This window comes from Bos indicus, chromosome 8 (assembly GCF_029378745.1).
Source record: "Bos indicus isolate NIAB-ARS_2022 breed Sahiwal x Tharparkar chromosome 8, NIAB-ARS_B.indTharparkar_mat_pri_1.0, whole genome shotgun sequence".
Classification (NCBI taxonomy): Eukaryota; Metazoa; Chordata; class Mammalia; order Artiodactyla; family Bovidae; genus Bos; species Bos indicus.
In genome coordinates this window covers 7,644,033-7,665,015 of record NC_091767.1, presented here as the reverse complement: position 1 = coordinate 7,665,015, position 20,983 = coordinate 7,644,033, and the positions used below count along the sequence as shown (strand labels likewise).

The following is a 20,983-nucleotide window of genomic DNA, read 5'->3' as shown; positions in this document are numbered from 1 at the left end:
TTTATCATTTCTCAGCTTCACTTTTTCGGTGTGATCACATATGTATGCATTTCTGTATACTATTCAGTTTGATTTTGCCCTTTGAATCAGATGGCACATATTCGTCGAGACGTGGGATCTTTTTTTTTTTTAATGTTTATTTATTGGTTTATTTTTGGCTGTGCTGGGTCTTTGCTGCTGCTCAGGCTCTTCCCTAGTTGTCGTGCACGAGCTTCTCACGGTGGTGACCTCTCTTTTCTCAGAGCACGGGTCCTAGGGCACGCGGGCTCCGTAGTTGTGGCATTCAGGCTTAACTGCTCCTCGGCATGTGGGCTCTTCCCAGATCAGGAATCGAACCCGCGCCTCCTGCACTGGCAGATGAATTCTTTACCACTGAGCCACTAGGGAAGCCTGGAGACCTGAGTTTCTGATCTCTGTTACATATGTGGGTTTTATCCACGTGAATGTGCAGGACTATAGCCGCAAACTCCTAGAGCTGTCCAGAATTTCATTGCATGACTTCCCAGCCAGTTTGTCTATTTGTCTGTCTTTGGTCAAAGAGTGATTTCCACACTTCAACAATTTTTATTTAATTTTTTGGGGGGCTAGGAGCATTTCTGTATAACACTTTCTGGGAATACATTCATTGAATTTTAGCGAAATATGCTTTTTAAATAATTTCCCTCGAGAACAAATACTCTTTTGCCACTTCATCTTTTAAAGCAGAGCCAGGCTTATACCCTGGCTGGTGATCCAGTTCCCCGCCCCCAATTCCACAGCTGCTTCTTACGAAGTTGGGGCATCCCCATGTACTCCTCCTCCAACCCTGTGTGTGGTCTGGCAGACGGTGGGGGGTGGGTAGTGGGGATTGGTGCTGGCACCTGGAGAGTTTCAGCAGCTCATGTAGAATTTAACTGTGCAGCTCGGGCTCCCCCAGACCCTCCAGCTGGCAGCCTCGCCCCACAGGGCCCCACCCAGACCTCAGGGTGTGAACTAATATAGAGCGCCTGCATTTCCGCTCTAGGTTGTGTTTAACCACCTGACTCCCCCACCTCCTGACACCACGCACCCAGATCAAGGTAAGAAGGGGCTGCAGCTGAGCGCCCCCTGGCCACGTCCTCTGGGCCCTGGCTTCGTGAGGCTGGACCAGGGGCTAAGGCAGGAGCCGCTGCCTGGAGAAGACAAGCCCTCGAGGGAGAAGTCTGGAGGGAGGCTGAGTGAGGTGCCCCAGGTTTCACCTGTCAAAGGGGATCTCTCCAGGAGTCTAAGCACCAGCTCCTTCAGTATCTGAGCCTCAGTCTTTGCAAAAGACTTTACAAACTATAAATGAACAGCAAAAGAGTTACCGCAAATACTGACAGCATCATCAAACCCAGGCTTTCAGAGATTCCAGCACCCAGCTTCCAAGGGTGAAAGCCGATGTTCTGCCTCCCAGCCCCTGCTCTGTCCCACACATGGAAGCACCATCTTGTTTCCCAACCCACTTTTAAAGGCCCCCCACCAACCTTCTAACCACCCCCAGCCTCCACTTCACTCTGATGGGAGGGACTGCGGAGATGACATAATGAATGACCTCGGCCGTCCTGCGTCAGAAGCTCAGACTCGGGCAGGGGTCTCATGGGGTGGGGCTTCCAGGAGTGCTTCACCCCAGCATCCTCATCACCCACCTGCACCCAGCACCTGGGGTCCTCAGGCTTCAGGCAGTCACACCACTGCACCAAGCAATCAACCCAGAGCCCAGCTCTGCCCCAGGACTGCGGAGGATGCCAAATTAATTATGACATGGCCCTTCCCCTGAAGTTGCTCAGAGTCTGTCTACTCAGAAGAGCTGGAGCCCAGTTAGGGGCCTCGCCTGGTGCCTGGAGTTTCTTATCCTGCTGAGGACACAATGAATCACCATTGTGGGGTGGGGGGTGTGGGTCCTTCACTTCCTGCTGGGGATTTCGAACTCCAGCTTCCTGCTGGAGCTTTCTTTCCAGGAAGAAAGCTCAGGGGAAGGAAATAAACCAACAGCCTTCAGCACATGTATTCCAGCCCCTCCTTCCCGGCAGAGGGGGTGAATAGCCAGGCTTTGGTGACAAAGCTGAGTCATCTACTCCCAGGGAAGATAAGTGGTCTCCAGGTGACCTTTTCCTGGAGGGGTCTTGGCTCCCCAGAGCTGTGCAGAGAAGTAGTGGTCCCTGGAAAAACGCTAAGCCAAGCTCCAGAGCCCCCTCCCCACCTCTGCTGTGGGACCACCAGCTTATCTGGGTACTGTCAGGCTGAGCACTGTGACCAAGCCCTGGGCACAGTCACAGGTCAAAGTTACAGCTGTCGTGTTCTGAGACCACTACTCCCCTTGGAGCAGAGGCGGGGAGCGCAGGAGGGGAGGCTTACGGCCCACAAGGTGCTGAGAGATCTGCCCACGCTGGTCCCAGACTTAGGTCTGCAGCTCTCAGGTCCACAGAGCTCATCTCCCTAGACCCTTGGGACTCTCCCAGCCCCTACCACGGCTCTCGCGGCCATGACTAACCTGTTCCCTTTAGAGAATCACTTCGTGGTGGCCCTGTATGACTATAAGGCCATGAACGACCGGGACCTGCAGATGCTGAAGGGGGAGAAGCTGCAGATCCTGAAGGAGTAAGTGTCCAGGACACCATCCCCATCCCTGCAGGACCCCCTCCCCTCTCCCCACCCTGACACCCCACAGCTGCCTCCTGAATATCTTCTCCAGCCCAGTCACCCAGCACTTTCTTAAACTTGACCCAATCACCTTTCCTCCATGTACTTTTTAAAAGTCTTTCTGGTGAGATGGCTCCTATTCAGTACCTCCTACTCTGCTGTCAAAATCCTGTCCTTCCTTCAAAACCCACCTCTAATGTCACCTCCTCCATGCAGCCCTCCTGACACCCACAGTGCTTGCCTGACTGCTCCATCACAGCTCTGGGTTAGAGTCAGTTGTGTCCAGATTTATCCAGGGTTTCTTCTCAGAAACTCCTCCAAAGTCTATACTCTGCTTCAAACATCGTGCTTGTCCTGTGGAACCTGGGAGCTGCTTTTGTTCTCGAAGTTCTATGAGGGCCTCCAGCCAAGAGCAGAATGGCTCTTGGTTCGTCCTTTCTTAGCAGCCCTTCTTGTTTCTGTCTTTCCCATCCAGTACAAACTTACTCCCTAAACTCTAAAAGTGTCCCATTTATCGAGAGGAGGCTGCTCACTAGAAGACTGGGCCCCTCTTGGGTGAATCAGGCTGTGCAGATAAACCTCCCCTGGAGGCCGTATTATCCCCTTCTTCCCTGGAAGGAAGCTTGCAAGTTGGAAATGACCCAGACACCTCAGGGACTGAGCCACTGGCCCCGTCCCTTCTCCCTACCCGACTCTGCCTCTCGAATTTTCTGCCTGAGATGCTGCTGTGGGCTGTGAGCTACCCAGGGAGAGGCCCTTGAGAGTCACTACCCATTCTGTTTTTCCTTTCTTCCTAGAACTGGAGACTGGTGGTTGGCCAAGTCTCTCATCACAGGAAGAGAAGGCTACGTGCCCAGCAACTTTGTGGCCCGGGTAGAGACCCTGGAAGTGGAAAAGTAGGTGGACAGACAGCCCCACAGGTGTGCTGGCTGCTTCTGTTCCAGGCAGGACGGAGCCAGAAAGTAGCTAAAAAGCAGAGCAGGGTGTGAACCCGGCAGAGAGGGCACAGGACTGGGGTGGGGACTCGGAGTTGCTGGGAAAGGCTTGTCTAAAATCCCAGACAATGTTTAAACGTCTGTGTGACACCAAGGACACCAGGGAGCCTACGCAGTCCTCCCATCTGTAAAATAAGAGCTGCCCATTTCCTGGCTAACCTGATAGGGACGCCCTTAACCAGCCAGCCTCCTCCCCTGCCTCCAGGGGGCAGCACTCAGGGCTCACACCCGGGGGGAGCTCAGAGGATGGGGGCCTTACAGGAGAGCCTGTACAGAATCCTCATCACTCACAGCACACGGCACCAGCCACAGCCTCAGGCATTACAGCCCTGAACAACCAGAGCCAGAGCCCGGCTCTGCCCAGGACTGGGGAGGACGCCAAACCAACAGTGACACGGCCCCTCCCCTGAAGGAGCTCAGAGTCTGTCAAATTCAGAGCTGGAACAGGTTAGCAGCCTCGCCTGGTGTGCCTGTCCAGTGATGCTCACCCTCGGGAGGGCTCCTTGCCCAGCACGCCCAGTCCTGGGCCTTTCCTTGGACCAGAGGGAGGCTAGGGCAGGTCCACCTCAACCAGCCACGCTCAAGGAGCACTGGAGACCAACCCCAAGGAGGGTGGGCTGTAGGCGAAGGTATCGGGTGCATTTACCCAGAGCGAAATTAACAAAGGGCACCAAACACCATTCTCATTTCTTGTCAAGGAAACACCATGTCCACTGCTGACAGGAGGAAAAGGGACTGAGGGAATTTCATGTATCAAGACACGGGGGTTCAGCTCAGGGTCAAGTTGGCAACAGGAACACATTGTATCTCAAGGGGGAAGGGACTCGGGTGACAAGATCCCCAGGAGCATGGCCACTCTCAGCTCTGCCTGCCTTTGTGCTTTTCCTTCCCAGGTGGTTCTTTAGATCAATTTGCCGGAGAGATGCCGAGAGGCAGCTTCTGGCTCCAGTCAATAAGGCTGGCGCCTTTCTTATTAGAGAGAGTGAAACCAGCAGAGGTAAGCCTGGGGCCCTGCTGCCCTCACCATGCAGCCGGGGACCCCCACCTATGGCCCTGCTGCCCTCACCATGCAGCCGGGGACCCCCACCTATGGCCTTCCTGCTGGGAGTTGGGCGGGGGTCAGGGGAGGTGCCAGCCAGGAGAATCTGATAGCTTCCACCTGGGTGTCCCCGCCACATCAGGCCAGCCAGGACAGCCCATGAGTATCCAGTATTTGAGGCTGTGCACACAGACAGCTCTCCCAAGACCTGGCTAGAAATGCACCCAACACGGGTGGGGGATTGGAGAGGGAGTTAGACAGCTGCTCCAGCCACTGCGGGCCGGTCTCACACTGCCTGGGCCAGCGGGAGCGCTGAGGCTGGTGGGGGGCAGAAAGGGGGGGTGACCCATCTGGAATCAAAGGATTTGAAAGAATCTTTAGAGATCATCTCAGTCAGAGGCTGTGGCTCAGACACTTGCAAGAGCCTGGGAGGCATCGGAAGTTTGGGGCACCGCCTGTGATACAAAAGAAGGGGGTAGTGATCATGAGAACTGCGGGGACTCCTAGATTTAAACCCACTGACCGAGTGGAATGTGTCTGCCGCCACTCTGAGGTCACTGGGTTTTCTCTGTTAGTTTTCTGTATTTCCTTCTTAAAGTGCTTTTGGCTATCAAGTATAAAACACATCTAAAAAATTGCATCAGTTATGAACAAGAGCAGAATTATAACCATAGGCATAATAAGTAAACATCTGTGTAACCACAAGAGCAAGAATATTCCAGATGCCCAGAGCCCCTCTCACTGCCCCACCGGTACCCCTTCCTGATTCACCTTTCACCCCCAGAGGAGCCACCACTATCCTGACCTTGATGGAAGCCCTTCCTTGCCTTTCTTCATAGTTTTACCACGCATGTTTTGCCTGTTTTTCACCTTTATTATACAAATGGGATCAAGCCATTTTAGTCTTTGTGTCTTATTCCTTTCACTCAACATTGTAAAATTCTGTATTTGTTTGCTAGGCCTTCTGTAGTAAAGTACGAGAAACTGAGAGGCTTAAACAGCAGACCCGTGCTTTCCCACAGTTCCAGAGGCCAGGAATCTAAGGTCAAGCTGTCCACAGGGTTGGTTTCCCTTGAGGCCTCTCTCCCTGGCTTGTAGGTGGCTGTCTTCTCCCTGTATCCTTATGTGGTCATCCCTCTGCATATGTCTGCGTCCTCATCCCCTCTTATAAGGGCACCAGTTGCGTGGATCAGGACCCACCTCAATAATGTAACCGCCCCTTTAAAGACCCTATTTCCAAAGATAGTCACATCACTGGGGTATAGGACTTGAGCACAGGAATTAGCAGGGATGGGGGGACACAGTTCCATCCATCACAGATGCATTTGCATGGCCGAGGCAACAGCAATAATCTGTTGACTTTGACAGCTAAACAGAATCCAGGATATGAATATTCCATAAGCTCTTTCTCCATACTGGTAGCATTGGGCTTGTTTCCAGTTTGGGGCTGTTATGAAGGTACTGCTGTGAACCTTGAGGCATATGCTTCCTAGTGGGTTTGCCTCTAGCCTTCCATCTTTGAGATACTGGGCCGGTATCCCCATTTGAAAGATGGGGAAACTGAGGGAAGAAGTGACTCGCTCTAGACCAACAGTGAAGATGCATCAGGGCCCAATCATCTGAGAGGCTCTGAAAGTTTTCACAAGCTCTAAAATGTGTCAAACAGACCTAACACTGGGCAGATGGAGGAGAACTTCCCAAACAGGGTGAAGATGACTAGATGTTTTGTTTGCTGTAGAATATTTCAAACACATACACAAGTAAAGCAAATAGTAAACGGAACCCCTGTACTCAACACCCAGCTTCAACAATAATCAACCCAGATAATCTGATTTCATGTACATCCCCAGCCCTATTACTGTGAAGCAAATGCCAGACATCACGTCATTTCACCAGGAAATGATGTTTTAATGGCTGCCTGTTGCTAAGGGGCCCTCTGGAGGGAAAGCCACCCCAACCTCAGTGTGAAGGAGGAAAGGATCTCTAAAGGTGGGGTGTCTCTTCCTGTCCTTGCCCCCCACCCCACAGCTAGTCCAGGCTGGGATTGGCCAGTTGGAGCAGGGGCTAGAAGACCCCTCGCCAAGTATACAGCACCTCTATACACATGCGCACACGCTCCGCAGAAATCCAAAGCCTCTTCAGGTGGGAAGGAACACTGCTCTCAGAAGGCGGGCAGCGAGTTCTAACCTAAGAGGTCTCCAGAACATCCCTTAGCTTCTCGAGACTAATTTTATTGATATGTTTGTTAGAACTGACCAGTTTCCCAGTTCAAGGACAGGTGGCCTTTACGAAAATCTCAGTCTCTGGGAGCCCAGCCCCGCATCCCAGAGCATTCCAGCCACAGGGTGGAGGCAGGGCAGGGGATCCAGATATTGTGAACAGGAAGGATTGAGACCCGTCTTAAGAAGAAGGAATGCCAAATTGTAAAAAGATGTTAGGGACAGGCCCTGAGAGGAGCCCACACAGCAGAGAGGCCCTAAATAAGAGCTCCCGTGGCACTGGAGGAAGAGACTCGGGCCTCCTTGGCTGATCTGGAGGCATCACAAGCAGGGAACAGCAGAGGGAATGGAGAAGATAGCTCTTTTCCTCACTACGGTGGTGCGTGGATGAATGTGCTCACTAGCGCCACTCTCTGGTTCCTGTGATACCCGAGCTTGCTGCACTCGCCAGCGGCGAAGTTGGGAAGACACTGTGCAGCGTGCAGGTTGGGCTGAGGTAGGATACGAGGGGCGGGCTGTGTCAGCGGCAGGGCACGCCACAGGACGCGCGGCCTCTCCACATCCTTTTGCAGGTGGGCGATGAGAGAGGCGCAATGGCCAAGGTAGGGGAGAAGGGATTTGAGATGGGGTGATAGTCTGAAAAGGGAGGAAAGACGCCTGAAGACAAACAGCGCAGGGCAAAAATCAAGCGCCCACGCCCAGGACAAGAGGTGTTCGAGCCTGACACCTGGTGGCGGAGGGTGGTACTGCCTGCGGTAGGCGCGCCTTTAGTATGGTCACGGGAGCCCCAAGCCAACCACTTATCAGCCAAGGGCCCTGGGGCAAGCGACATCCCCCTTCTGGGCCTCAGGTTTCTCATTTAGCAAATAAAAGTGGAAGTATGTGGCACCCAGAGAGCTGAACAGAGGCGCCTTATAAAAATATCAAGTTCATGGAAAATTTCCCAGCTGGAAACTCTTGCCTCCTAAATTGCTCTTAACCCTTGGCATCTGCAACCTCCGACAGCAGAAACATTAACCTAGAAAACAGAATACGTAGATGTGTGTATGGATTTGAACAGAAGCCCTGGGTTGTGTCTTATTATGCTCTTCCCCAGGGACAGGAGTGCTTCCGGTTGTAATTTGCTATTGCATGCATTGGAGAAGGAAATGGCAACCCACTCCAGTGTTCTTGCCTTGAGAATCCCAGGGAAGGGAGAGCCTGGTGGGCTGCCGTCTATGGGGTCGCACAGAGTCGTACACGACTGAAGTGACTTGGCAGCATTGCATGTGGGGCAGAGTCAATCTTTAAACGGAATGAAGGAATGAATGTGTGAGTCAATCTCCTAGTCCCTCCAAAAAACTCTGTATTTCTCAATATTCCAGGGCAAAGGGTCCTCAAGTCACAGGTGCCCAAGTAGGGGAACAGCCTGATGGCTAAGAGAGCATTCTGCATGCTCCAGAGTTCTGGAGCAGTTTTAGGAGGCTTGAGGAGGAATGCCAAGGACAGAGTTAGAATGAGCTGAGAGGAAAGGCTTCCAGGAGGGTGGAGGGTGGAGGGTGAGACAAAGAAAAAGGTAACTGATGATGGTCAAAATGGAAAGCAGAATTGGGGGAACTTACCTGCAATGCAGGAGACCTGGGTTTGATCTCTGGGTCAGGAAGATCCCCTGGAGAAGGGAACGGCTACCTACTCCAGTATTCTTGCCTGAAGAATTTCATGGACAGAGCAGCCTGGAGGGCTACAATCCATGGGGTCTCAAAAGAGCTGGACACGACTGAGCAACTAACAGCACTTTTCCAAGGCCTTGAAATGAAGCCCCAAATCCCAATCCTGATTTTCCCTCGTTGTGTCTTACTTCTCATGGTGTGTCTTTGTTAACTCTCCAGGTGCCTTTTCTCTGTCTGTGAAGGATGTGACCACACAGGGGGAGGTGATCAAACACTATAAGATCCGCTCCCTGGACGAAGGCGGCTATTACATCTCCCCCCGGAGCACCTTCCCCACTCTGCAGGCTCTGGTGCAGCACTATTCTAGTAAGAGGGGGGCATCTGACAGAGGGCTGGGCTGCGCCAGAGGAGCCCTCGTGTCCCTCCGTCACTGAGTTCTCAAGATCGCATGAACCATTGGTGCTGTTTTGGTGGAGGGGTGGAGGATTATCCCAAGGCTGGACCTGAGGTGTTAACTGTCAACATAATGATTCCCTGTCTGTCTCCCTGATCCTCTATGTTGGCTGTGACCACATGGAGAATAGCAAGTATTTTCACTCTTAGAGACAGCAGGACAATGATATCATGCTTATTTTATGTAAAACAAATGCAGAGAGCTGAGTGTGTGTGTGTGTGTGCACTTGTGCACATTGAACTTGGGGTGGATGTGGGGCTGTCAAGAAGGAGCAGGGACACAGCTGGGAATGATACAGCTCTCATGATCTGTATGGTCTCCACAGATCTGTCAGTGCTTGTGACCTCCAGCTCATCTCTTCTTTCCTAATGCAGAGAAAGGGGACGGGTTGTGCCAAAGGCTGACCCACCCCTGTGTGAGCCTGGCTCCCCAGAACCCCTGGGGCCAGGATGAATGGGAAATCCCCCGGCAGTCTCTCAAGCTGGTCAGGAAGCTTGGATCCGGGCAGTTTGGTGAAGTCTGGATGGGTGAGTATGTGGTACTCCAGGAGTTGCTCACCCACTGCCCTGCATCCTAGAGCGCAGAAGGCTCGGGATCTGCACTGGGCCTCGTCCTTCCCATAGAGGCTTGTGAAGGGGAAGGGACTGCGACCATATACCCATTTTACAGACAAGGTAATGGAAGTACAGAACACTGAAGTCACCTGCCCTCAGCTGTTCTGATATGGTGATGAAGCAGGAGTAGAATCCAGCTCTCCCCCTGCCTCCACCCCAGCCCGTTCCTGCCTTCCTTCTTCACTGCCCAGAGCTGCCTTTGCCATTGACACCTGTGTGACCTGGAAGAGGAGCCTGGCTAGCTCCTCTTAGCTTTGTCTCACTGGGTGGAAACACTATGTTAACCAGGGTGAGAGGTGAACCAGGGGCTCCAGGACCCTGATAACAAAGTCACCACATGCAGCTGTGAGACTGGCCCGTCCCTTAACTTCCCGGCCCCTGTGGCCTCGCCTTCAATTACAGTGAATGGCTGCTCCTCTGCTTACCAATGTGCGATCAGAATATAAAAGATGCTTTATTTTATCCCTGGAAAGGTCCGTGTCTCTGGGGCATGGTTTCAAGGTGGGACCCTGCTGCCTCCCTGATTCCTCCGGCATCCAAGACTGATGCCTGGGGCACCCCTGGCAGGCGCTCCCCCTGGTTCCTTGCAAGTCTGAGTCCTGACTTATCTTTTCACACAGTGGGCTGTGTGGTGTCGGGGGTGGGGGTGGGGTGGGGTGGGAGGGCGGTGGTGGTGCAGGAGCTGTAAGGATCTAGAGATGAACATCACAGGGCACAGAGATGGGGCACAGAGGCCCCGGCCACCTCTGCCTCCTCTATGATTCTGCCACGGGCTGTGATGCTTACTGCCATACTGACGCTATCAAGTGGTTGAAGAGATTCATTAGGCAGGGATAGGAGGACAAAAGGGATGCACCCCGGACCTGGCTGTAGGGACCAGGAAGTGAAACGGCCCCCCTCCCAGGCTGGGTAATTTCCTTAACCGCCCAGGGTTCCTGTCTAGCAGAGGAGGCCGGGACAGGCTTGAATCCTTCTAGGTAAGCGGGCGCATCCGTCACCATGAGGAGCTGTAATTCCAGCCCAGGATCACTTCCGGGGGCGGGGTTCTGGCCTCAGTGCCCCATCTATATAGAACAGGGATGGCTCCTGGAAGCTTACGTAGATTTTGGATAAGGGATCACCTGCCCCCACCTCCAAGTCTTCTGAACATCCTCTTCATCTTCTGTCCCCCGGGCTCAGGTTATTATAAAAACAACATCAAGGTGGCCATCAAGACCTTGAAGGAGGGAACCATGTCTCCGGAGGCCTTCCTGGGCGAGGCCAACCTGATGAAAACTCTCCAGCATGAGAGGCTGGTCCGTCTCTACGCTGTGGTCACCAAGGAGCCCATCTACATCGTGACCGAATATATGGCCAGAGGTGGGGACCTGCCCGGGGCTGTGTCCCTCACACAGAGGCAGGAGGGCTTGAGGGTGAGAGTCCAGGCTTGGGGGCTCTGAGAAGGATAAGGCTGATCTGCTGGCCGGGGGACCTCTTCAGGGGACTACTGAGGCATGAGCTGGATCCATCAGCCAATATCCTGCAGATCTAGTGTTCCACATGCATGGGTGGGGGCAGAGTGAAGGATGATGAGAACAAGACAGCTAAGTTGTCCTTATAGAGGAGTTTCCATAGCTTAGGAGACCCTGAACCAGCATCTTTGCAGGGAGCCTCCTGTGCTTGGCACCCCCTGGGGCGGACAGAGGGCAGCAAAGTCTAAACAATAGTAGGCTGGGCATCCAGAGACAGTTCTAGTCCAGGAGACCTTGTACAACCCTATGAACATTTTCAACACGGATGATGAGAGGTTGGGTGAGATGGCCACTGAGGTCTAGAGTATGGCCATTCTCTGCTGGGGCCTGGGGAATCCTTCTTACCCCTCCTATGATCCTGACCACACCCCGACTCCTGTCAGATCCTAAAATGCTGTGTTAATGCTGTCTGTTCCTTAAAGGGTGTCATGAAGGGGTCCTACACTGAGCTGGAGGCATGTGGCTCCCTGGCTCACCTCTTAGCCACCCCTCAGGTGAGCAGTCCCCTGCTCTTAGGTACCAAAGAGGAGCAGCATCTGTCCCCTGTACCAGCTCCAGGAGATGAGTCTCCGTAATTCTGGTGATTTCTTGCATCCTCGGAGGCAGAATGTCTGCCAACAAAGGGTGAAGTGGACGGAAGATGCTTTGTAATGTCATGCAGGGAACGAGCAGTTTCTGACCCGGTTCCTTGACTGTGTGACCTTGAACCTGACCGAGACATCACGTCCTCCGAGCAGCTGGCAGCAGATCAGCGCCTCTTGGGAGCTGTGAGGGCTGAGATGGGAGTTTCTGTAGAGCAGAGGCACCTGCAGCTGTGGGGGCACAAGAGACCTGAAAGAGTGCCACCCACTTCCTGCCCAGGTGGGCAGCAGCCCACACCCCGAGAGGCCGGCCCGGCCAGGGTCGGGTCACCCTGCAGAAGTTCAGCTGCGACTTCTCTTTCCTCAGGCTGCCTGCTGGATTTCCTGAAGACGGATGAAGGTAGCCGATTGTCCCTCTCAAGGCTGATTGACATGTCGGCCCAGGTTTGTGAGCGCCAAGTGCAGTGATCCAGGCCCCTGGACCCTGTCCTCTGCCCTTGTGGCTCAGCGAGATCAACTCTTTGGAGGCTGTGTCCATTAGATTTAGGCTGGGCTGTGAGAGACAGAAAGCCCAAGTCATCATAGCTTCAATGTGTAAGCACCAGAGGTGGGCAGTCTGGGGCGGGCAGTGAAGCTTCCCTTCAGAGTCACAGGGACCCAGGTTTCTTCCACCCACTGGGTCTTAATAGATCATCTTCCCACCCAGGGAACCTGCTCATGCTTTAGCACCTTGTCCTCCTCAGCCAGGAGGAAGAAGTGGGATAGAGGGGGCAAACCGCACCCGCTCCCTTTAGAGCCAAGTGCTGGAAGTCACTCACTACACTTGCTCTCCCAGCCCCCTGGCCACCTGTCACCTGCCCGCACCTAGCTGCAAAGGAGCTTGGGAAATGTAGTCTTTCTCCTAGGCAGCCATGAAGGTTCTATTGGTGAGGACCAGAGGAAGAAAGGATGGTGTGGGGAACCCAGAAAGTCCCCACGAATTCCACGTCATATGGCAGGTCAGCACTTTGTGGTGACCTCCTCCATCCTCAGATGGTGCCAATCAATGCCTTCTGTAGACTCGGACATCATGAGGTGAGGAGCAAAATGAAGAGGAAGGAAACGTTCCTCCCGGGGGACTTTAGCTGAGGATTCTAACTGGCAGCAAAGCACATCTGGTGGCCCTGGGTGTGTGTCTGTTGAAACTGGAACTCTCAGAAGAAGAGCTCCGGTCTGTGGTCAGCTCGTGAGACGCAGAAACACACACACACATCCTGTTGGAGGGAGGCACCCTCCCCTATCCCACACTACCCCCACCCCCCTCCAAGTCGTTATCTGCTATTAGTATCAGGGCAGGAACTGAGGTCACCGTGCCTTTTTTCCACCCCCTTTTTTCCACTGAGGTGCGCACAGGCTGGGTTGAACAGGATGGTGAGGTGGTCTCGGAAAACTAAGCCTGGTAACTGGTTTCAAACCACAGCTCAGTGATAAGCCTGCCCACTCCCTTTTTTCCCTTTCTTTTCCTTTTCTCACTCGTTGTCAATGATCTCTGTCAATCCTTCAGGAAATCTTGGGTCCCCTAGAGGCAAAGGATATGAAAAGTCACCTGAGTTTATAAGTTCAGTTCAGTTCAGTCGCTCAGTTGTGTCCGACTCTTTCTGACCCCATGGACTGTAGCACGCCAGGCTTCCCTGTCCATCACCAACTCACAGAGTTTACTCAAACTCATGTCCATCAAGTTGATGACGCCATCCAGCCATCTCATCCTCTGTCATCCTCTTCTCCTGCCTTCAATCTTTCCCAGCATCAGGGTCTTTCCCAATGAGTTAGTTCTTGGCATCAGGTGGCCAAAGTATTGGAGTTTCAGCATCAGTCCTTCCAATGACTATTTAGGACATCAGTCCTAAATAGTCATTGGAAGTTCCTTTAGGATGGACTGGTTGGATATCCTTGCACTCTAAGGGACTCTCAACAGTCTTCTCCAACACCCAGTTCAAAAGCATCCATTCTTCGGTGCTCAGCTTTCTTTATAGTCCAGCTCTCACATCCATACATGACTACTGGAAAAACCATTGCTTTGACTAGATGGACCTTTGTTGGCAAAGTAATGTCTCTGCTTTTTAATATGCTGTCTAGGTTGGTCATAACTTTTCTTCCATGGAGCAAGCATCTTTTAATTTCATGGCTGCGGTCACCATCTGTAGTGATTTTGGAGCTCAAAAAAATAAAGTCTGTCACTGTTTCCACTGTTTCCCCATCTATTTGCCATGAAGTGATGGGACCAGATGCCATGATCTTAGTTTTCTGAATGTTGAGCTTTAAACCAACTTTTTTACTCTCCTCTTTCACTTTCATCAAGAGGATCTTTAGTTCTTTGTTTTCTGTCATAAGGGTGGTGTCATCTGCGTGTCTGAGGTTATTGATATTTCTCCCGGCAATCTTGATTCCAACTTGTGCTTCATCCAGCCCAGCATTTCTCATGATGTACTCTGCAAATAAATAGGTTTATAAGTAGATGTGGCCAAGAATCTGAAGGTTAGGAAAGCAGAAAATCAGAACCTTCCAGGTGAACAGCTTCTAAAACACATTCTGATCACGCTAACGCCTTGCTCTGTGTACAAACATACACACACGCATGCACACTCTGCCTTCTGGGTGCTCCTTATCTTGCTCTACAGCATGAAGTGCAAAGCTTCCCTCCAACCGCAGCCTGTGTGCCCCACTTTGCAGCCACATGGCAGCTCCCCCCGTCCTGTCATATCTTGGAACCTTCACCCCGCCTGGCTCTGATGCAGAGGGTGGCCTAAAGTCCTTTCTCTCCCTGAGGGGTCTGGCCTTCACTGTGGGGCCCCCTCCCACAGATTGCAGAAGGAATGGCGTACATCGAGCAGATGAATTCAATCCACCGGGACCTGAGAGCGGCCAACATCCTGGTGTCTGAGGCCTTGTGCTGCAAAATTGGTGACTTTGGCTTGGCCCGGATCATCGACAATGAATACACCGCCCAGGAGGGTGAGCAGCACCCCAACTCCCCAGTCCCCCTTGGACTTCTTGTCGTGCAAGTCTGACCTTACTCCCAACTAGTTCAGCATTTCCCCGACGTGCTCTGCAGACCACAGTTGCCTCAGGAGGAATGACTATGTGAGAGTGGGGTTAGAGATACCACCCATTCTGTGAGTCCTCTTGGAGATTCCCAGCCCATAGCAGCATAATAGAGGCAGTGAGAAGGCAGCAGCTAAATAACAGGGCACATATGTTTCCCGTTGTGTCTCCCAAAGTCACTGGAACCCCAGAAACTTTTTCCACGTAGGTTCTGTGAACCTCTCATAGAACCAAGGGTTCACAGAGCAGACTTTAGAAAACACTGCCCTAAATGCCTGCCTGCTCAGTCACTTCAGTCATGTCCAACTCTTTTCGACCCTATGGACTGTAGCCCACCAGGCTCCTCTGTCCATGGGATTTCCCAGGCAAGAATACTGGAGTGGGTAGCTATTCCCTTCTCCAAGGGATCTTCCTGACACAGGGATTGAATCCAGGTCTCCTGCATTGGAGGCAGAGTCTTTACTGTCTGAGCCATCAGGAGAGCCCAACTAAGGCAAGGACAAGTTAAATGACTTGCCCCAGTCATGGGTTCCTGTTAGTAAACAAGGCTAATGGGAGGTGGAAACGACCTCTTCAGTGCCAGGTGGAAACACATGCTGGTTGCCCAGTGAAGCCAGTTTAGGCAAAGACACAAAGCGGGAGACAGGGGTGGTATTTGTCCTTTGGTGCTGTGGATCCCCAGGGTCTTCACACTCCTGGTCATGCGTCCTATGGGTCTGAATGACTCCCTGGGCGCATTTCTGTCTGATACAGTGACCCAGGCATCATCAGGCAGGGCAGGGGCTGGGGGAGAAAGAGCAAGGAGTTGGGGGTGTGGAGGAAGTCAGTCATGGCCTCATGAAGCTGCTCATGGCTTTCTTATAGGGGCCAAGTTCCCCATTAAGTGGACCGCCCCAGAGGCCATCCATTTTGGGGTGTTCACCATCAAAGCGGACGTGTGGTCATTTGGAATCCTCCTGATGGAAATTGTCACTTATGGGCGTGTGCCCTACCCAGGTAGGCAGCTGTGTCCTGCAGCGACCCTCCCGGCTCAGGGCCGTCCTGAGACGCCTGTGATGGCAGATGTCCCATCCTCAGGGCCTGGGGCTGCCCACCTGCATGTCAGAATGGAGCCCCATGGTTGAAACTGAAACCCAGGTGTGCCACTCTGGGGGTGGGGCGGGGCTTCCCTCCCTCCCCTCAGCATTGCTCTTGGAAACAGGACTGTGTCCCCTGCATCCAGCAGAGGTCAGTGAGTCCACAAACCTGGAATTCAGTTAAGGTGGGGATCTGAATTCAAATCTCTTCCAGTTAGTTTGCCCTCAGTTGAGTGGCCAAATGGTCCCTCCCTTGGCCTTACATCGTGGGTACAGCCCCCAAACCTCCATCCTGAGAATCAACCCCCAGGCCGATCTGAAGGGCTTGGGCCCTTAGCAGCCTATGGGAGGGGCTGGGGCCTGTTCACCAAGCACCTGCTTGGTGAGTGATGCTCACCTGTGTGCCTGACAGTCCCAGGTAAGCAGGTAGCACCCCATCCAGGAGGAACTGCCCCGCACTGAAATCATCTACACTGTTCTCAAAGCAATAAAAAATAAATGGAGGGATGTGTAAAGGTGGCACCAACCGGGCTGAGGGCAGAGACGGCGGTGGATGCCTCGCGGGCCCCCGCCGGTCCTCAGCCACGTCCCTTCCACCTCCAGGGATGAGCAACCCCGAGGTCATCCGCAACCTGGAGCGCGGCTACCGCATGCCCCGCCCAGACTCGTGCCCGCCTGAGCTGTACAACGGCATCATCGCCGAGTGCTGGCGCAGCCGGCCGGAGGAGCGGCCCACCTTCGAGTTCCTGCAGTCGGTGCTCGAGGACTTCCACACGGCCACCGAGGGCCAGTACGAGCTGCAGCCCTAGGCCCGCGTGCAAAACTGTCTGGCCTCAGCCCCAGATGCACCGAAAGGCGGGGAGATGTCCGCACGCCCATTTCTCAGATGAGGAAACTAGAGGCAGCTGGGTCACGGCCTGGACTTTGGAGCAGGATCCAATCGCAGCGCCACACCTCTCCGGCTGTGCGCCCCTAGGCGACTTAGCCTCTTAGCGCCTCTTCCCACTGGCAGAAAGGGGATGAACCACAATAGAACCTACCTCGCATGTTCCTCACGAGGATGACCCGGTGACGAGGATCACACACTCCTCGGTGTCCGTCATCACGTCACAGAAGGCTCCCTGTGCTGGCACCAGAAACGAGGAGTCGGCCACCGGCGACCTGAGTCCAGCGACTCTCACCTGACCCAGACTGCGCTCAGCACTTTGGGACTTTTCGGAAATAAAGTCGCGAGACCTGACGTTTCCCGTGTCGTTCTTGGCGACAAGCCTGGACGTCGCATACCTGCCATTCGTGGTTGTATGAGTGGTGCCTCTAGGGGCTCGCAGATGGCACTGGGTTTCAAGAGGAAATCGAGGACCCCAGCCCCAAGACAAGGGCGCCATCACTGCCTTTTAGGGCAGCTAGAATAGCGCCAGCAGGTGGCGCTCTCACCTCAGACATCCTCAGCCTCCAGGTCTGAGTTGGGTGATGGGGAGAAAGGGGGTTTGCTCAGCAGTGGCGCATGCAAGGGAGGCAAGCAAGCCCCGGGCTCTGGGTCCCTGGACCGGGAGCATAAACAGGTGACTTGGGGATGGTAACACGAAGGAACGTTCCAGGCTCCGCACTGTTCACTGAAGCTCCCCATTCGTCATGTTTCTGTTTTGTTTATGCTAAATTTTACTTCTTTGAGCTGTTAGGGTTACAGAAAAATGAATGAAAAGTATAGAGAATCCCTATTTAACCCCTCATCCCGCCCCACCCCCAACTTTCCCTACTGTAACATCTTGCAATCGTATCAGTGATGAGCCAACACATTATTATTAACTGAAATCCATAGTTTACCTGTGTGGCTTCTCAGGTGGCGCAGTGGTAAAGAACCCATCTGCCAATGCAGGAGATGTAAGAGACATGAGTTTGATCCCTGGGTTGGGAAGATGCCCTGGAGGAGGGCATGGCAACCCACTCCAGTATTCTTGGGCAGCGGAGCCTGGTGGCCTACAGCCCATGAGGTCTCAAAGAGTCGGACACATCTGAAGCAACTCAGCATACAGTTTACCTCAGGATGCACTCTTTGCCTTGTGTTCTGTGGGTATGGACCTATGTATACTCCCATGCCGTCGTTCCAGGGTTACAGAATAGCTTCACTGTCATTCCCTGGGCTCCACCTGTTCTTCCCTCCCACCCTCCCCCAAACCTCTGGCCAACAACTTGCCGTGTTTCGACTCCTCTGATCCTGTGACAGTCTGAACTGAACAGAGCTTCATGATCAGTCCATATTTATTGGGTATAAAGAGAGAGGTCTCCAGTGTTCTTGCCTGGAGAATCCCAGGGATGGGGGAGCCTGGTGGGCTGCCGTCTATGGGGTCACACAGAGTCGGACATGACTGAAGTGACTTAGCGGCGGCGGCAGCAGATCCTATGATCCTTGTTTTAGAGATGAGGAAACCTGGGGCACAGAGAGGGTAAGTAATCAACCCAAGGCCACACAGCTAGTAAATAGCGGAGTAAGGACTCACCACTCTTAACAATTCTTCCAGGAAGATTCTGTCCAGATGTCTCAGACCATGCCCCCTTGAAGCCTTGGGCCTCCATGCTGGGCTCTCAGGAGAAGGAGGCTCACAGTAGGCTGAGCGGCTGGGAGAAAGCCCACCCACCTCAAGCACAGCAGCCCCTCTTGCCTCTGGCTCACAAGCTCAGAGGCCTCACAAGGGTTATTTGAACAGTGTGACTTTTAAATTGTTTTGAAAATCAATCATTTAGCCCAACCCTCACTCCATTCTCACCCTCTCACGAGTGGACACTGAGGCCTAGATAAGGACTCAGAGTCACACCAGGTCCACAGACCAGGGCCGGGGCCTGGTCTAGCCTCTGCCCACCCCAGCTCACCCGCTTTCCTGGAGGGCAGACTTTAGTTTATTGCAGGCTTTTTTTTTTTTTTTTTAAAAACAGACATCTTTGTATTTGTGTGTGTATGAAGTTGCTCAGTCGTATCCGACTTTTTGCAACCCCATGGCCTGTAGCCCACCAGGCTCTTCTGTCCATGGGATTTTCCAGATAAGAATACTGAAGTGTGTTGCTCTTTTCTCCTCCAGGGGATATTCTCAACCCAGGGATCAAACCCATGTCTCCTGAGGCGTCTGCATTGGCAGATGTGTTCTTTACCACTGAGCCACCTGGGAAGCCCTTCTTGTATTTGAGAATTCTCCAAATCAGATTAATTAGCTCCCTGGAAAAACCTCATTTCTTAACCATGGCAAAAGAGCTATTCACTTGATGGAACAGAGTCCAGAGCCTTTAAAACATTACTCACAGGACCTCCCTGGTGGTCCAGTGGTTAAGACTCCATGCTTCCACTGCAGGGGGCAAGGGTTCAATCCCTGGTCCAGGAACTAAAATCCCACATGCCCTGGGGCACAGCCAAAAGAACAGTAAGCCGATATTTTTTTTAAAGTTACTAATGAGAATGGGGCCCCCAGGACAGAGCACTTGACAGTTTACAAAGGGGTCCCCGGCTCTACGCGGCCTCTCAGATGTCGGCCACCTGAGTGGCCACCGGGTTCCTCCTAGTCCTGAACGAGGGGAGGCGGCAAGGCTGACGGTGCCACTCACCATCACATCACTGCAGGGGAGGGGCCGGAGTGCTGACCCTGGCTTCACACCCAGCACTTGAGGGATCCAGCAGATAGCACTGAGGTGAAAAGCGAGGATTGGGGTGGACCCAACTCGTGCAGGGCAGGCTAAGTGGCCGTGTGGGGCTGTCCTCTTAATAAGGATAAGCAAACTGCTCCGAGAGGATGACAGGAAGGTTTTGTGAGCGCCTGGTGGAAAAGCAAGGAGGAGAAATATCTGGTGCTGGTGGGACCGCGGGCTGGATGGAGTCTCATCCTTGAGACAGTAACTGTGGTCCCCGGAGAGGTGAGGTGGCCAGAGTCTTTGCCCATGAGATGGGGATTCTGTTGATAACTCACGGGGTGACGACTCCACCTGACAGCAGCCAAGAACATAAAAATAGCCATCAGGGAGTGTCCAGAAGATACTGGGGAAAATTAAAATTTCTGGGCAGAATGGTGGGTGTGTGGAAAGATCTGGCTGGCACCTGCAGGGACTTTTTGACCTTTCAGTTCCTCCTTGGCCATGAAGGGCTCCAGTGATGAGGAAGACAAGAATCTGTTCCCAAAGGGCTCTTAAATACACCTCACTCGTGGGAGCGTGTGTCTCACATCCATTGCTGTGATCACAGCGAGGATGCTGGAGCAGGCTGCACACCTTTGTTACCTGCCCGGTGCCACGCTCCTACTTCTGTTTGTGCCACATGACACATGCCACATGAAACCTCAGAACCCATTCTGTTACTAGGCCCCTTTGTAGATGAGAAAACCTCGTCTGTGAGAGGTAAGGTCACCTGCTGAGCTCGGGCATCGGGGACGCAAGCTCAGATGAGCCTCAGTGCAGAGCCCATTCCAGTGGGGAGTTCCTGGGAGAACGAGGAGGTTAGGCTTTGCTGGAGGCAGAGCTGGCGCTGCCCCAGACCCATCCATAGGCTGGGCCCAGACCCCTGTGGCCTTGTTCCCGGGCCACTTGTCCATTGTGCTGTGGAAGGACAGGCTTCAGAGGAACCAGGAAGTGTTCACTCCACCTCTTGGATCTGCCTCTTACTGGCTGCCAAACCCCTGGCCAGTTACTTAGCCTCTCTTGGCCTCAGTTACACTGTCTTTAAAATGGACACAAACATACTATCTCACAGGGAAGCCAAGGGTAAGCTGAGATACTGTGCATGAAGCTTCGGGTATGGGTTGTACATGCGGTAGGAGGTCAGCACACAATCGATCCCCCGCCTGCCGGGGGCGCAGTACAGACAGCATCTCCCTGGGGTCACGTGGGGGTCAGTGTGGGAGCCCAGCCTGCTCACCCCCAGCCCCTCTGCCTCTCTTTCAAATCAGTTTGGCCCCTGGGCCACCAGGTTCCCGTGGGTAGCAGAGGCTGACAGGGCTGATGGGAGCCAGTCCCAAGGGGTCTGAAGGCAGATTACTGAGGACTGATGAGGTGAAGGGGACAACTGCCCATAAGCTGACAGCATCGCTGTGAGGAAGGAGGGCAGGGGGTCCCTAATCTTGGCCTGATGTCTCCTGGAAGGAGGAGGGT

General features: G+C 53.3%; 1 protein-coding gene across 4 annotated transcripts in view; it reads left to right on the top strand.

The window, feature by feature from the left end:
* The window catches only part of BLK (BLK proto-oncogene, Src family tyrosine kinase), a 51,990-nt gene extending 34,891 nt beyond the window's left edge, over positions 1-17,099 (top strand). For all 4 annotated transcript variants that reach the window (XM_019965802.2, XM_019965803.2, XM_019965801.2 and 1 more), the window contains exons 3-13: positions 1,004-1,058; positions 2,505-2,598; positions 3,438-3,536; positions 4,529-4,632; positions 8,762-8,908; positions 9,371-9,523; positions 10,790-10,969; positions 12,070-12,146; positions 14,543-14,693; positions 15,648-15,779; positions 16,463-17,099. In XM_019965802.2, coding sequence (XP_019821361.2) covers positions 1,004-1,058; positions 2,505-2,598; positions 3,438-3,536; positions 4,529-4,632; positions 8,762-8,908; positions 9,371-9,523; positions 10,790-10,969; positions 12,070-12,146; positions 14,543-14,693; positions 15,648-15,779; positions 16,463-16,668 — 1,398 coding nt within the window. In that variant the 3' untranslated portion in view covers positions 16,669-17,099. The remainder of the gene's footprint in view (positions 1-1,003; positions 1,059-2,504; positions 2,599-3,437; positions 3,537-4,528; positions 4,633-8,761; positions 8,909-9,370; positions 9,524-10,789; positions 10,970-12,069; positions 12,147-14,542; positions 14,694-15,647; positions 15,780-16,462) is intronic.
* Positions 17,100-20,983: the final 3,884 nt, after the last annotated feature.